This window comes from Ornithodoros turicata, chromosome 2 (genome assembly GCF_037126465.1).
Source record: "Ornithodoros turicata isolate Travis chromosome 2, ASM3712646v1, whole genome shotgun sequence".
Taxonomy (NCBI): domain Eukaryota; kingdom Metazoa; phylum Arthropoda; class Arachnida; order Ixodida; family Argasidae; genus Ornithodoros; species Ornithodoros turicata.
Window position 1 is genome coordinate 65,068,264 of NC_088202.1, and position 15,471 is coordinate 65,083,734.

Sequence of the window (15,471 nt, forward strand, 5' to 3'; positions counted from 1 at the left end):
CCATTCCCTTGATATACTACCCAGTGTTTAAGTTCTCGACTGCGCGGCGTACCTTTGTGTTGATCGCGTTTCACTCTTCCTTTACGAAATAAAGTTCACGCACAGAGAGCACGACGTTGCAGTTGCTACGCCGTGGCTCGAAGGCATACAACTCGCCATGATGTCTGTGTGTTTCTATACTTACGCCATCCCGCGACTATGATATTGGCGACGAGGATTAACCACTTTGCATCTTTGCTGTTCGAGTAGACCTGCATCTACAGAGCACTCACCGTCATGCCAGTTTACGGCAATATTGAGCAGTTCGACGGCGACGCTTCTGCGTGGACTGACTACCGGGAAAGGATTCAGCAGTACTTCGAAGCTAACAATGTTGCTCAGGACAAGCAACGCGCTGTCTTTTTGACATGCTGTGGAAAGCAGACATATACGTTACTTCGGAGCCTGCTTGCGCCTGCTGCACCGTCCGCCACGGCACTTCCCGCCATCCTGGAGGCATTGGATAATCATTACTCTCCAAAGCCGTCACAAGTGGTCGCTCGCTACAAGTTCAACACAAGGGTTCGTCAAGAAGGCGAAGCCGTAAGTGATTTCATTGCTGCGTTGAACAGATTGTCGGATGATTGCGAATTCGGCACATTTCGGGACAGTATGCTACGTGATAGAATTGTGTGTGGCATTAATGACGCCCAAATGCAGACACGCCTACTCGAAGTGCCAGATCTTACCCTAGCCATTGCAAAGAAGACTGTTGTCGCAATTGAAGCTGCACGAAACGATTCCAGAACGCTGTCCACACAATCCGAGGGCACAGCTGCGAATTTTGTGAAGAATAAGTCGACAGGAATAACGTGTTACCGCTGCGGTGATAAGCATTTGGCGACACAGTGCCGACATCGTAACACAGTTTGTCATGGCTGCGGGAAGAAAGGTCACCTGGCGAAAGTTTGCCGAGGAAAAGCAAACAAGAAGAAAGAACAGGTGGAAGACAAGAAAAAGTCTGACAAAAAGAAACCAGTACATGCCGTTGAAGATCCATCTGAAGACGAAGAAGAAGCTACTTCTGTGTCTCAAGTGTTCGATCTCTGGAATGCGTCGGATCGAAGCGATCCGTTTCGCGCGCACGTCGTCCTTGATGGTGTTCCGTTGGAAATGGAACTCGATACAGGTGCTGGAGTATCTATCATCGGTGAAAATGTTCTGCGCAAGGTTCTTCCCCATGCAAAGCTTGAGACTTCCAACGTACTGTTGCGAAGCTATTCTGGTGAACTAACTCGTGTGAGAGGATGCGTGAACGTTCAAGTGAAGTTCCGTGACAAGCAGGAGTGCTTACCGCTCTACGTGGCGCCGGGTTCTTGCCCAAATCTTTTCGGCCGCACTTGGATGAAAGCTTTTGGCATGGCTCTGACAGCAGAGGACACACACGTCTGCGTGGTCTCAACTGTTGAGGACATTATTGCTAAGCATCAAGACGTTTTTTCAGACACTTTGGGTACCCTGAAGGATGTCACAGCGAAACTACAAATTCAGGACGGCGCACGCCCAAGATTCTTTAAAGCGCGTGCAGTACCGTTTGCTCTTCAAGACCGAGTCGCCGAGGAGCTACAACGCATGCAGCGTGAAGGCATTATCGAACCAGTAAAGACGTCTGAATGGGCCGCGCCCATTGTTCCTGTCGTCAAACGCGATGGACGTGTAAGAATTTGCGGTGATTTCAAGATTACCGTAAATCCCGTTGCCGTACCTGAGAAGTATCCGATTCCAAGGGTTGAGGAACTGTTCGCTAAGCTGTCAGGAGGAAAGAAATTCAGTAAGCTTGACCTCAAGGATGCTTACCAACAAATACTGCTGGACGAAGAGTCCAAGAACCTGGTGACCATCAACACTCAAAAAGGGTTGTATCGGTACGTAAGGCTACCGTTCGGTGTTTCTACGGCACCAGCGTTATTTCAACGAATAATGGAAAACCTGCTGCAAGATCTGCGTGGCGTCGTGGTTTACTTCGACGATATCCTTGTCACTGGAAAGGATGACGACGATCACAAGAAGAACTTGGATATTGTACTGCGAAGGCTTGAAGAGGCTGGACTACGATTGAAACTTGAAAAGTGCATTTTTATGGCCCCTAGGGTGCACTATTTAGGTCACATAATCACGGAAGCGGGGTTACATCCTGATCCAAAGAAGGTAGAAGCTGTGACGAAGGCGCCAGCGCCAACGAATGTGAAAACGTTGCAGAGCTACCTGGGGCTAGTGAACTATTACAGGAAGTTCTTGCCTGATTTGTCGACAGTACTGCATCCTCTAAACAAGTTACTGGGAGCAAATGCGCCATGGGCTTGGGGCACCGAGCAGCAGCTCGCTTTCCAAAAAAGTAAGGACCTCCTAACGTGTGCTAGGGTCCTAGCTCACTTTGATCCCAAGAAACCTTTGGTGTTGGTATGTGATGCATCGCCTTATGGCGTGGGTGCTGTTCTTGCGCACCGTGAACTGTCAGGTGAAGAGCTTCCTATTGCATATGCGTCAAGGAGCTTAATGCCAGCAGAATGTAATTACAGCCAACTCGATAAAGAGGCTCTGGCCGTAATTTTCGGCGTTCTGAGGTTTCATCAATACCTCTGGGGTCATTCATTCGTAATAGTGACCGACCACAAGCCACTGTTGGGACTTTTAGCGCACGATAAGCCTGTACCTAATAACTGTTCACCCAGGCTTCTTCGCTGGGCCCTGACGTTATCATCTTACCGCTACGAGTTGGTCTATCGACAGGGAAGCCGCATCGCACATGCCGATGGACTGAGCAGATTGCCACTACCTACTGAGGCTCTTCCAGTGGAACGACCAGCAGAGGTGTTCCTGTTGGAAGGAGTCTACCCAACTGTTTTATCCGCAAAGGTAGTCGCTCAAGCCACGTCAAGAGACGTCATTGCATCCAACGTTCGCCACATACTGTTGTCAGGCGGCAAATTACCTGACGTCACTGACTACAGGCCTTACCAAAGGCGTTTTGATCAACTGACCGTGCAGGATGACTGTATACTTCTCGGAAATCGTGTTGTCATTCCTCAAGAGCTACGTGCAAAGGTTCTCGACTTGCTTCATGAGAGCCACCCTGGTGTCACAAAAAATGAAGGCTGTGGCCCGCAGTCACGTCTGGTGGGATACACTGGACGAAGATATTGCTGCGAGGGTACAGAGATGCATGACATGCCAAGAACAACAACGTGAGTCCAGACGTGTTCCTATGACGCCTTGGCCTTTTCCAGAAAGAGCATGGTCGCGCTTGCATGTGGATTTTGCAGGCCCTTTTAAGGGTCATTACATCTTCATCCTTGTGGACGCATTTTCCAAGTGGGTAGAAGCCGAAGTTGTTCCATCACCATCCGCGGAAGCTACTATTTCTTGTCTACGTTCTATATTTGCGAGGCATGGACTGCCCGATCTCGTAGTGTCGGATAATGGACCAGCATTTGTATCAGCAAAGTACACAGAATTTCTGAAGCGGAATGGAGTAAGAAAAGTCCTAATTCCTCCATATCACCCAGCATCGAATGGGGCTGCTGAAAGGGTTGTTCAAACAATTAAGAACAAGCTTAAGAAGGCAAGCACAGGTGATTTCAAGACGCAGCTATCCCGCGCACTATTCAGCTATCGAACAACGCCGCACGAGATAACCGGTGCATCTCCAGCAGAACTCTTGTGCGGAAGAAAACTCAGGACCGCTCTGGATAATCTCCATCCGGACATGCGCACCGCAGTGCTTCGTAAGCAACTGCGCAGCAAACTTTTGCGTGACAAAAGCGCTCGTTCCCACAGCGTCTATCGTCCTGGGGATTCAGTGTTCGCAAGAAATTTTCGACCTGGACCAACTTGGGTCCCTGCTGTTGTCACAAAAGCACAAGGACAGTCGTCTGCTGTTGTACAGCTACCTGGGGGAGTTATTTCCACCAGGCACCAAGACCATCTACGAAGGGATGCACAGCGATCAGAATCATCATCAGACAGCGACGCTGAAACAGCACAGTCGCAGTTGTCACCGAGTGTACCACCAGCTGATTTTCAACCTGATATCGTGGAGAATCGTGGGTCATGTCCAGACGGCAGCAGCACTTCAAGTGATAGTGCGGTGACATCGTCACCTAGACGGTCTACACGAATCAAGCGTCCTGTGGACAGATATTGCCCATAGTTGGTGCTGATGACATTTTTGTCTTTCTCGCTTTATTTTCCTATATAGCAAGTGCTGTAATGCTTATACGTAAGTCAGGTGTTCTGCTTTCTTTTCGGAGAGGGGAGGAGTGTGATATCCAGTGTCAATTACGTCAGCACCGCCGCAAGGCTTTGGTAGCTTATCCAATATCACTGGGCCGCCATTCCCTTGATATACTACCCAGTGTTTAAGTTCTCGACTGCGCGGCGTACCTTTGTGTTGATCGCGTTTCACTCTTCCTTTACGAAATAAAGTTCACGCACAGAGAGCACGACGTTGCAGTTGCTACGCCGTGGCTCGAAGGCATAGAACTCGCCATGATGTCTGTGTGTTTCTATACTTACGCCATCCCGCGACTATGATAAGGTGCTTGCTTACCTCGCACACGCACCAGCTCCTTGTTGGTTCCCATTCTGCTCTCTTTACTTGCGCGAGCGAACCATCTTTCCGCTTTTTTAGATGCTGGGAAGCGATACAAACGCGTACCTTTCCGAGAGTGATTGGCACACTTGGGCACACAGCACCCTGGCATTTCGCTGCACGACGTATCATACGAGCAACGCGCTCTGCAGATCTCCACGCACGCTTGTCTTCGTCCACCAACGAATGTATTTGCTCAATCAAGTAGGAACTATTCAAACAAGAGCGAACGTCGGTTCGCGACCTAGCTCTTTAGGCGACAGATCAACGACCCCATGCCAGCCACACGGAGATGAACTTAGCCCTAGCAGTGGTTCATAGAAATAGAGAAAAGAAAAAAGGAGCTCTTTCATGCGTAAATTCCGATGCAAAAGAACTGTTACCCGAACGTGGTACACGCAGAAAAAAATCTCTGGAACTCTCGTATTACCCGAGAAAATGACTCGTGGAACGACTGATTTCAGCAGTCATAGAGGAAGTTCTGACACGCTTGTTGCACGCTGGATTTAAAATTCCGGAGGGATGAGTTGCGATATTTGTTCCCAAAACGTACAATTACACAAGACACCGAAGAAATGCAATCACTTGCGTGTATATGTGCCGGATGGCCGCTCGAACGCGCAAAATGCACAGCCGGCAATGGGCAGCGCGTAACAAGTTGGGAGTCAAACTACGCGCTCTGCGGAAGGGCGAGGAGGAAAGGCGGCGTTGGCACGGTTAAAGGGTGTCTCCTGCCTGAAAAGCGGAGAAGCCGCAGCCACCCATTGAGGCTCCCTACGTGATAGCGAACGTCAGCGCCATCCATCCGTTGCGCGGAATACTACGATTTTACGTAAATGACGTCAGAAGTATGAATAATAAGCAGTGCATAATTAGCCGTGGCGTGTTTACATTTGCGCGCTTCGTTTGCGTTTAATTCCCTTTCCCTGACCGGACCGTACTAATCACTCAGGGCAACAGTACCAGACGAGAACAGATAAAAATATATGATATCATGTTTAATGACACATATTAGTTCGAAACACATACAGTTATCACACGGTGTGATAACTCCAAACAGAAGGGTATCGTGATGACCACACAGAAATTAGGAAGGTTCACTTAAAGGAGCCCAGAAAGCCATCCAAATGGTTTTCTGTTTCTGGCGAATTACGAAAGGATGTAACTTGACGTGGCAACTAACACAAAAAGTTCTCTGTACGCAGTATTTTTCTTGGAATAAAACGCCCCCGAACATCGACGCGCGCGTTCCCGCTCGACTCGCTCTGCAGGCTGAAACGAGGAGGAGGATTGTGATGTCATCAGGGTTACGAGAGAGACCGCGCTCCAATCGGGGCCGGCGCTTTTCGCACTTTTTTTTCTTTATCGTTTCTACTCACAGTGTGTCGTTTCCACTCTGTGTAGCAGACGACGCTTCTCCAAACAAGCAAACCAGTTAGCGGGTTGCACCGCGATGACGTCAACACGACTCTGGCGGCTAGTTGCGGGTATTGCCGCCGTTGCGCGCGTTCGCGATTTTCAAAACCGAATTCCGCGATATGTATGCAGCTGTCGAGTGAATCACTTCGCATAGTGCGTTTCAGCAGTCACGTTTATAGCTTGGTTTGAAAAAAATGGTCGTCACTGAAGCGCTTTTTAAGGGACGGTGTCGTACAGCCGGGGCGATTCCGAAACTTAGCCCAAACTATCTTCACGAGTACTGTACACATACAACCGTCAAAGTTTGTTTCAGAATAACGAAGTCGTTTTCGAGGAATTTGTCGAAACGTGCCGTAATTGCAGACGACGAAACCTGCGCTTCACTCTCAAGCAAAGTCACGCATGACGTCGGCCTGCGGGTAAGTCGCCGTTATCATAGCAGTTGCAACCTGCAGAAGGACCTTGGCTTGAGTCATCCCCTTTTGTTCTCGAAATGGGGACGTTCAGACGCATATCTCCGCGAGCGGAGAATGTAGTTCGTGCGTTGACTGTGGGGTCCACACTCCACAGGGGTGGCATCCAAGAGACGACCCTCTGTTTACAAACATGTGACGTCACAGAAGACTGGTTCGAGATTATATTTTGCTGTAGTGGGAAGAAGCGAGAAAACGCGTCGACTGATAGGCTGATAAAGCTGATCGTGCCCACCAACATGCATTGAGCGGTGGCGTTACGTAATCAATGACGTAGGGGCGCAGGTCGTCTATGTATTGATCCATAGAGGAAAGCGTGCTGGGCGAACGCAATGCGACCTGGACAGGTCCTGGTCGCACGTTACAGCAAACGTCAAGGCGCACGTGACCTTAAAGATGGAGATGCCCGTGGTCGGCGGTCATACCGTTTATAAACAATGCGGTTGTTTCTGCGCGACGTGTTGGATGTCTTCCGACCACGGTAATTTTTATCCGATAATCTCGCAGTAAAACGCGCAGTTTTGCACATAAGTTCTCGTACTGTTGACGACTTCCAAAGATATGATGACGACCGCACGTGAAGACTCACTGAGCCGATGCGATGTACTTAAGTGCCACTACGGGCTAAATATCGTGTCTTCAGAATCCCACCAAAGTTATGTTATTGAAATCTTCTTGTCTCGCTTTACATTCCTGCAAAATATCTTTGCTCTACGTGACGCGAAAGCTAGAGAAAAGTAATTTTTATTTTGGAGAACTGTGGACATCATGTTAGGCTCCGACGGAGCCCCCGGCTGCGTTTTCTGGGGGGCTCACTTTTTGCACGTGACATATCCTCCGACCTTCGAGAAAACACAAGGAGGGAGAAGACACCTCTCCCATTTTTGCCTCTTTCGATCACCGTCACGTGACTTCTCTACCACGTGACTCTCCTCGGACGCCGGCGTTGTGGCCAGGAGGTCTCTCCGAGGAGGAGGGGGAGGAGTGTCGTTGGGAGGAACCCGAGAGGTCTGCCTGTGTTTCTCGGCATGTTTCTCGGGAAGGGAAAGGTGGTGGAGAGGAAAGGGAGAAGTGGAAGACCGAGCGGAATCCGCTCGGGGGGAGGATAGCTGCGTCCATGGGTCGACTTCAGGGGAACTGTGCCGGCGTACGCCTATTACACATCTGAGGGAAACCCAGGAAAAACCCCAGACCGCACAGCCGGCCCGCGGATTCGAACCGCGGACCTCCCAGTCTCCAAGCGCACGCGTTACCGCTGCGCCACCGGAGCTGGTAGTGCCCTCTCCAGAACATGACATCATCGCATTTTGTGGGCTTGTGATTACGTCACCGTTTCCTGGCGTTCGTCGAAACTCGTGGAGGATCAGCAGATCTTCCAAAATTGACAGAAATGCATAGCGTTCGCAAACAGGATTGAAATTTCGCGTATATAATGCTTGAGGCACGTTCTTTTCGTGGACGAAATAAAGTAAACGCTGTTTTCCGAGTCCGGAGTGGCACTTTAAACTAAGGAGAAATGAGCTACCATGTTGTGAAGAAGCACGGCATAGTTTACACTGGTAAAATACGTCCATCTCTTGGGTTTATGACGACGGAAATATGAAAAAAAACGACATGTAAACAAAGTCACATGACCTCAAAATAACGTTTTCTATGACGTGCGACCAGGACAAGGTGGCGGTATTGCAAAGAGCACCCGCCTGAGGGTAGTTACAAAGATGGCGGTTTTATGTCACCCCTGTGGTGGGGTCTCCGAGAATGTGGCGATAGTCGGGTACGTGGAAGCTAGCTAAGTCACGCGTTTTCTTTCCTCGAGTATTTCATACGGTTTTTAAATAAACACGCATTCCTTCTCCATGTACGTCGTCAGCGACACTTCATTTCGAAACATGATCAGTGTGCAACGGGGAGTGTAATGGAAGCGCGCGTAATATATGTTTGGTCGGAGCTGTAATGCGACCACGCGCGCTGATGACGGGCGACTTCAGATTTGTGATTGTGGGTGGGGCTGGCCTGCGACTTTGAACTTGTCCCTGAGGATTAACATAGTTGTTCTGAACCAGCGTGTGGGCCACTTCTTAGAATGTGCGTTTTTCACATGAGAACTGAAAGAAAATGTACGAGAGATGCCGCGGTCCCCAGTCACTTCTGAAAGTCGTCTGCTCATGCCGGTGCGCTAGCGCGCGCAAAAGCGGACGAATCTGTACCCAATCACGGACTTTCCCACAGGGCGACGTAGCCGTTCTTATTGTTGCAAACAGAGATCGCGGCATGCTCTGCACTCTTTATCAATTTAATTCAGTTATTTAATAACCGTGAAGTGCTTTTTCGGGTAAAGTCGCAGTTTTCCATTTTCAACGAAGGGCAATCTAATGGTACACTTTACGAGAGGGGCAGGGGGTACGAGACCGTCCCTTTATGTCCCATTTCCTACTAAATGTACACGTAGTGATTAGCCATTTTCATTTGTTCAGTGTGTGGCCATAATGGGTCCGTTGCGAGAAATATATGACATCGTTGGTGCACAGTTGATCCCTGCTAGCGCTCACGCCATCATAGCCGGTCTCGCCGTTACGAAAGCGTTTTTTTCGTAGGGCCGGCAACAGAGGATGCATTGCATTCACCCGTGCACACGTGTTAATATTGATCTATAGCTCCGAGATGTGAACGTCCTACCTGTTTAACCCAAAAAGTGTACGAACTCCGTATTACAATGCATGGACACACGGCACGGGTGCAGGGATGCACGGATACACAAGCCTACTGTTACACATGCGCAGATGAGCAGGATACGGAAACGTACGAGTATGCGTACGAATGGGGCAATAGATAGTATTTCCTATGAATGAAGTCATGAATAAGCAACTATAGTACACACAAAAACCATGCGCACGTCCTAAATATTTTTTTGTTTACGATGGTACCTCTACTGCCAACACCCAGGATCGCTCGCGTCAAGGAAATGACAATGTTGCTGGGTCAGATTTTTTTTTTTTTTTTTTGCGGCCTTTGCTATCTGGTTAAGCCTACCTTGGATACTACGCCGATTTCACCTCGCAAAACACGAAAAACCACGAAGCTACACGACAGCAACACCAACGTGCGCCTGTTTTGCCAACGACCCACTCTTTCCCAATCACATGATATCTTGGTGTGACGTGCCGAGGCGGGTTTTGGTTTGAATCCATCCACCGACACTAGCTGGTTTTGCGTCAACTGCCGTCTTTTATTTCATTCAAATAAATGAATTAAATAAATAAATTTCGTTCGCAAAGTTCGCACGTGTAATGAAAAGGAAAAAAATCTTCTTACTGATATAACCTCGAAAAATGTAAAAGGTCTGTTTGCGTCCGCGTCTATATTCTGCGATAGTTTGAAGTCTACTGTTGTGAATATGCGTGGCATCCACGAAAATACAAATGTTGTTTTGTGCGCTGGCGTCAGTCCACCGCGCCAGTGGAGCTCAGTATGGGACCCGATGATGTTCGAACTGATATTAGAGATCCCTAAACTTAGAGTTGACCCAGAGCTCCGTTTCACCAACGCCGATTAGCAAAACCTCCTGTCAAAGTGGACGACCATTCCTGACCGCTCACTGTCGGTCGGTTTACCCGAGCGCTAAATATGGCTACGTTGTTAAGCTGACAGAGCTCACTACGGGGAATAGCACTTCAGAACCAAAATTGTGCTTGAAATTCTAAGTAAATGATTAGTGTTGTTTACAGCGGGGTTTTACGAATAAGGGATATGAACGAGGGGGGAAAAAAAGGATAAGAGGATAAGGAAATGATATGAGTTACGGAACTGGTAGCGCATATTCTGATAAGGAAATGATATGAGTTACGGAGCTGGTAGCGCATATTCTGATACCTTACGATCAACAGCATGATGTGTTGCTTCTTTTGTTCATGGTGGGAGGAGGCGCCTCTTCCTGTATCTTGGACATACATAATGTGCCCAAGACAGGCGCCTCCCCCCATTTTCAAAAGATCAGGAGACAGAATAAAACACACCAGTTAAAGCTGTTGTTGTTCGGAATGGTGCACTCTAAAAACAGAGCTTCACCGCATAGCACCCTCCTAGCTAACCAGCATCCCGAATGACAACGTGCTCTTCCTTGATTTGCTGGAAACGGGGGGCGTACGCCATTTTTGTGGCAATTATGAACTGCATAATGCCACAAAAATGGCGTTCGGCCCCCTGTTTGAGCAGATGAGGGGAAGGAACGAGGTCATGGTATGATGGTTGGCTATAGGAGCGTGCTGTGCGGTGAAGTTCATTTTTAAGAGTGTGTTTGACTACGGCCGTGTTATGAGGTCAACCGGTTTAGTAAACTAGAGCAAGGCTAAAGGGGCACTAAGGTGCAAGAATTGCTCTTGGCGGTATGAAAGATCCCGTTACCTTGAAAGTAACGCAAAAGTGTTCATCCGTTGCACCCTGTAATGAAAACGTGAAGAGTGCCAATTCGGAGGTTCGTCTTTCCTTCTTCCGAAGCAGCGAAACACGTCAACGATGCATCACCTCTAGCGCACCCAAGTGTCGAAGGAAATATATTATGGGAGCGTCCCTTTCCCGCATATTTTTGTCAAGTCAGCGACGTACGAGGGGAGCTCCGACTTGGCTACGACGCGTAGAGATATACCTCACCGGGGGACGGGTTGGGACCAATGTTCTGTTGTAGTGGCAGTCAGGGTTAGTACCAACTGCGAGCTGGGAGCAGTACAGATCAGATTGCAGACACGTACGCATAAGAAGCCAGAGCAGTGGCGGGACTGTTATAACAGCGCTGTTGTGTGATTGTGAAGTCTACCTCTTGTATCTCAGGAAAACACCCTACAGCGCGTAAGTCTACTTCCTTGTGCGTTGCAGTACGGCTGTACTCGAACTAACGAGGATTGAATACAAAATATACAGTCTGCTTCCACTAGCATATGAAGCTCACAAATACCGACCCCTTTAGAGCCCCTCTAACGACCAGGTTGTGTTGGTGAAAATCGAGAGTAAAAACCTGGACTAGTGTACCCAAAAGGGGAAAAAAGTGGGAAAACTATACTTAGGATGCTTGACGTTTCGACCGCTCGAAACATCAAGCATCCTAAGTATAGCCTTCCCACCTTTTTCTCTTTTTGGGTACACTAGTCCCGGTTTTTCCTCCTTTGTTTTGTGTACCTGGCAGTCTTTTTTATCGTTGGTGAAAATTGTGTAACTGAATCCTCCGTTTGCGCTCCGTTTATTATATAGCTTGAACAGTTGGCCGCGGTTATTGCTGTGAAAGTGCCCCTCTGAGAAACGGCAACGACCCTTTGGTTCACAATAACAGACAGTAATGAACTGTGTCCTTTTCACGAAGCCCCCCGTTGATTTCTAGAAGAGCAATCTCATATATTCGAAATGTTGGCGGCTCCTATAACCTGAGCATTTTCCTTTCACTCTTTGATGGGTACGGAGGTTAGATCCCCTGTGGGCTACCCACATGTCTGACACAGTTGTACTCTTTCTCTGTGAGATTGCTTTCTTGGGGCACGAAGGAGGAGGATTCGCGGATGCAGCAAATCCATTTTGTTCTATCTATAAACCGATCTCCCCTGTGCGTCTTAGCTGTCCCGAGGTGCGCCGGCTTTTCCGTATCGTAATCCGCGGTGTACTACTATGTGGCTTTGGCGGAGCTGTTATGGTGAACTAGAAAATTTTAGTAAACTGACGTACACGTTTGACTGGCATGTAGATGATAAAACATACATTACGTGGCTTCGGGAACCACGTAATAAAATGTAGACGGTACACGCCTGGCAAACTTTTTGATATCGTTGTCACGCGAACTGCATGGACAGTGAGTTGTATGCGTATCTATGCACAACTCACTCATGCTCAATGTGGCGAATGAGCTGAGCATGGGTGAGCAAATGGAGAGCTGAGCGCGGGTTCAGGGAGTATGAGTGGGCAAAAGGAAAACTGAGAATGAGTGAGCAGACGAGAAAATGAGCACGAGTGCAACTCACTTGCGAGACGAGCATGAATGAGCAACAAACGAGGATGAGCAAAACTCGCTCGTTAGAATGCTTATTCTTGTTCAGTGTGGCGAATGAGCTGAGCATGAGTGCGCGGAAATCATGCTCAAATCATCAAAAGATCATTTATCCTTACCTCCTAATCCTTGAAAAGGTTCAAGCGTTATCGCAATGAAGTAAACCGGGCTGTGAAACAAGCCAAGGCCGCTTATTACCGGCGTCTCTTTGAAAATGCAGGCAACAATGCTGAAAATATTTGGAGGACCTTGAAAAGCATTATTCATCCCAATCTTCCTAGATTTAATAATATGATCATAGACGGAGAAGCGATTAGCGGTAAATGTCTGTGTGACCGTTTTAATGAATACCTAGCGACCCTAGTTCAGCGCTACCCCAGTGTGTCCACTTCTAGTCCCGCTGATGCCTGTAGTTATATTACGAATTCAATTGCTGATTCCCTTTTTTGGGGGGTCCTACCACAGTTGAAGATGTGTGCTCTTCTTTCTTGAATTTAAATAATAGCAAGGCGCGGGATTGTGATGACTTTCAAGTTAAACCAATTAAGCATGTCATCGAGTTTCTCGCCCCATTTTAAACTCATATTTACAATCTCTCTCTTTCTACTGGTGTATTTCCTTTCAAAATGAAAACTGCACGGGTAATTATCCTGAGCAAAGGAGGTGATCCAAATATATTCGGAAACTAGAGGCCTATATCGCTGCTCCCTGTGTTTTCTAAAGGCATTGAACGCATTCTTCACAAAAGATTGACAGATTTAAGAAATGTGTAATCAGCTACGCATCTTTAGTCCTGACGAAGACAGTGCCACTGTCGAAACGTCGACAACCCTTTTAGCATTCCAAGTATCTTAAATGTAAAGAAATTATCCCTTTTTTCTTACTTCCCGTGCCTTCGTAGTCTGCGTTTCAATTTTCATTTCAGCTACATATATTCGCGGTCGTCCGAACCCCATTCACCAAGTATATATATATATATATATATATAAGGTTATAGATAAATATATGACTTCTATAGACCGTTTACAGCAGCCAGTTGCTTCGGGCGCTAGTAGATGGCGCCACAGTAGCCACGCCATTGCTTGCCTTCTGCGAGAGCTTGTGTACCTTTGCCTATGTGAGTGGTTTCCGACCTTTTTTGCCGCTGTACTACAGTTCTGTGCAAAATCTGGAAAAGCAGAGGGAAGACTTGTTCCGTGATTGAGTGTAGAAACTGTGACAGAGATCTGATCGCGTGGGACGAAGCTGTTTGTTAAATTCACGAGCCGTCGATATACAAAGACTGCCCGCGTTCGAGGCCTTTTGCAATGCACGGGTTTCCACAAAGAGAGAAAAACAAGCTGATTCGATAACAGTAGGTATCGAATCTTCAGAGGAAGGATTTCAAACCCGGAGAGTCAGCGAGGGTAAGTAATGCAGCCCTCAAAGTGGCGCAGCATTTCTGTGTGAGCCCCAAACCCCGCTGTAGGCGTTGGCTGCTGCTTGTGAGAATAAACTTTCCCCATAGCTGCAGGGCTCACGTTCCTTGCAGTTGAACGGTTCCGTGTACATGCCTTGTCAGTGCACGAAGCACTCGATCGTGAGCCCCTTGTTTGTCGCCTCTACAACCTTGATGAGCGGTGTACAAATATGACTGCATCTGCTGCTCAAACCCGCTTTACATGTGCATGTTGCTGCCAAAGTGGGCCCGAAGCTAGTCTCTGTACTACACGTTCTCACTGTTTGTGTCGACCTGATGTCGGCCTTTAAAATTCATACACCATCGTTGCACTGGCACAGTGCTACACCGACATGGCCGCTGTCAAACTGCTTCGTTCCCTTCGGAAATTCTCTGTAGCTCAGCGCAGGCTTTCCGTCTCCCTCTAGCTCGTTGATCATGTGGTTGTATACATCTGAAATCAACAATAAAAGTATATGCTACTTCATAAGTTCATAACGACAACATAACAGCCCTTACATGCATATCTTTCTCAGGCAGTTGTACCGCAACTCTTGCCATAAAAAGCAAGAAATCACGATCTTACGATATTACGTTATCAACGTACCCACATCGCAACGTATGCGCAAAAAAAGATGAGAAAAAACAAAAAACGCCGAATTATTAGTAACTCGAGCATAGTGGGGCCGATCATCTGGGACGCACGAGGACAGAAATATCACTCTAAATCAAGCGAATGCACTCACCTGACCGTTGAAGCTTCGGCCAAAGCCTCGTGCCATCCTTCCATCCGGAATTCATTGCAAAAAATTTAAAATCGGAGAAAGCGTCTTTGGGTTGCACCGCCGTACTACGTGCGCCGTGCCAACAGGCAGCCGAAAGGGAAGGCAACCAGTGGCGGGCAAGGTCACGTGCGCTAAGATGGCGGCGCCCAGATAACTCTGCTGTAAACGGTCTATAAAAACTAATAGTAACTATAGTTTCCTTAATATATTAAACATGAAGTCTGCGATGTCATCTTACAGCGTACGCAAACCAGCAGCCTGGCGGATTCCTTTATGCAGGACAAACTATGGATTCCAAAGTATCACTTACCTGCTGACATCTTTGTTGACGTCAGAGTGAGACCCAAATGCTATGAATCTAACCAAAAGTGGGCTGAAAAATTACCTGCTATTTGGATATTTTCGTTTCTTAAACTTTGTTATTATTATGATTTGTTATTATTATGAAGCTCCTGTTTCACACTTGCATTTATCATGTGTTATGTGTTTTATGACCTGTTACAGTGTCCTGCTTTGCTGTGTATGCTTGACATCTTGTATCCACTTCCGCTCTATCTTGACTTCCGGTTGTCCATCTCAGGTTTATGCTTGACTTCCGGTTCGACACTTTCAATTACTATATATAAGTCCATTTAATTAACCTTTAATTACCATTTAATTATCGGCGATAAGCGCAGTTTACCAGAGGCATTGAATTTAAT

The 15,471-nt window shown here is 47.6% G+C and overlaps 1 protein-coding gene across 1 annotated transcript; it reads left to right on the forward strand.

Annotated features, from left to right (window-relative positions):
- Positions 1-276: 276 nt before the first annotated feature.
- LOC135384727 (uncharacterized protein K02A2.6-like) lies at positions 277-4,130 on the forward strand. The gene is made up of 3 exons (XM_064613914.1): positions 277-3,190; positions 3,303-3,764; positions 3,817-4,130. The coding sequence occupies exons 1-3, from the start codon at positions 277-279 to the stop codon at positions 4,128-4,130; spliced, it is 3,690 nt and encodes a 1,229-aa protein (XP_064469984.1).
- The last annotated feature ends 11,341 nt before the right edge of the window (positions 4,131-15,471 follow it).

Coding starts and splice junctions, on each gene's coding strand:
- LOC135384727 (XM_064613914.1), top strand. CDS start 277: ATGCCAGTTTACGGCAATATTGAGCAGTTCGACGGCGACGCTTCTGCG. Junction 3,191..3,302: donor ACGAAGATATTGCTGCGAGG/GTACAGAGATGC, acceptor TGGATTTTGCAG/GCCCTTTTAAGGGTCATTAC. Junction 3,765..3,816: donor CATGCGCACCGCAGTGCTTC/GTAAGCAACTGC, acceptor TCGTTCCCACAG/CGTCTATCGTCCTGGGGATT.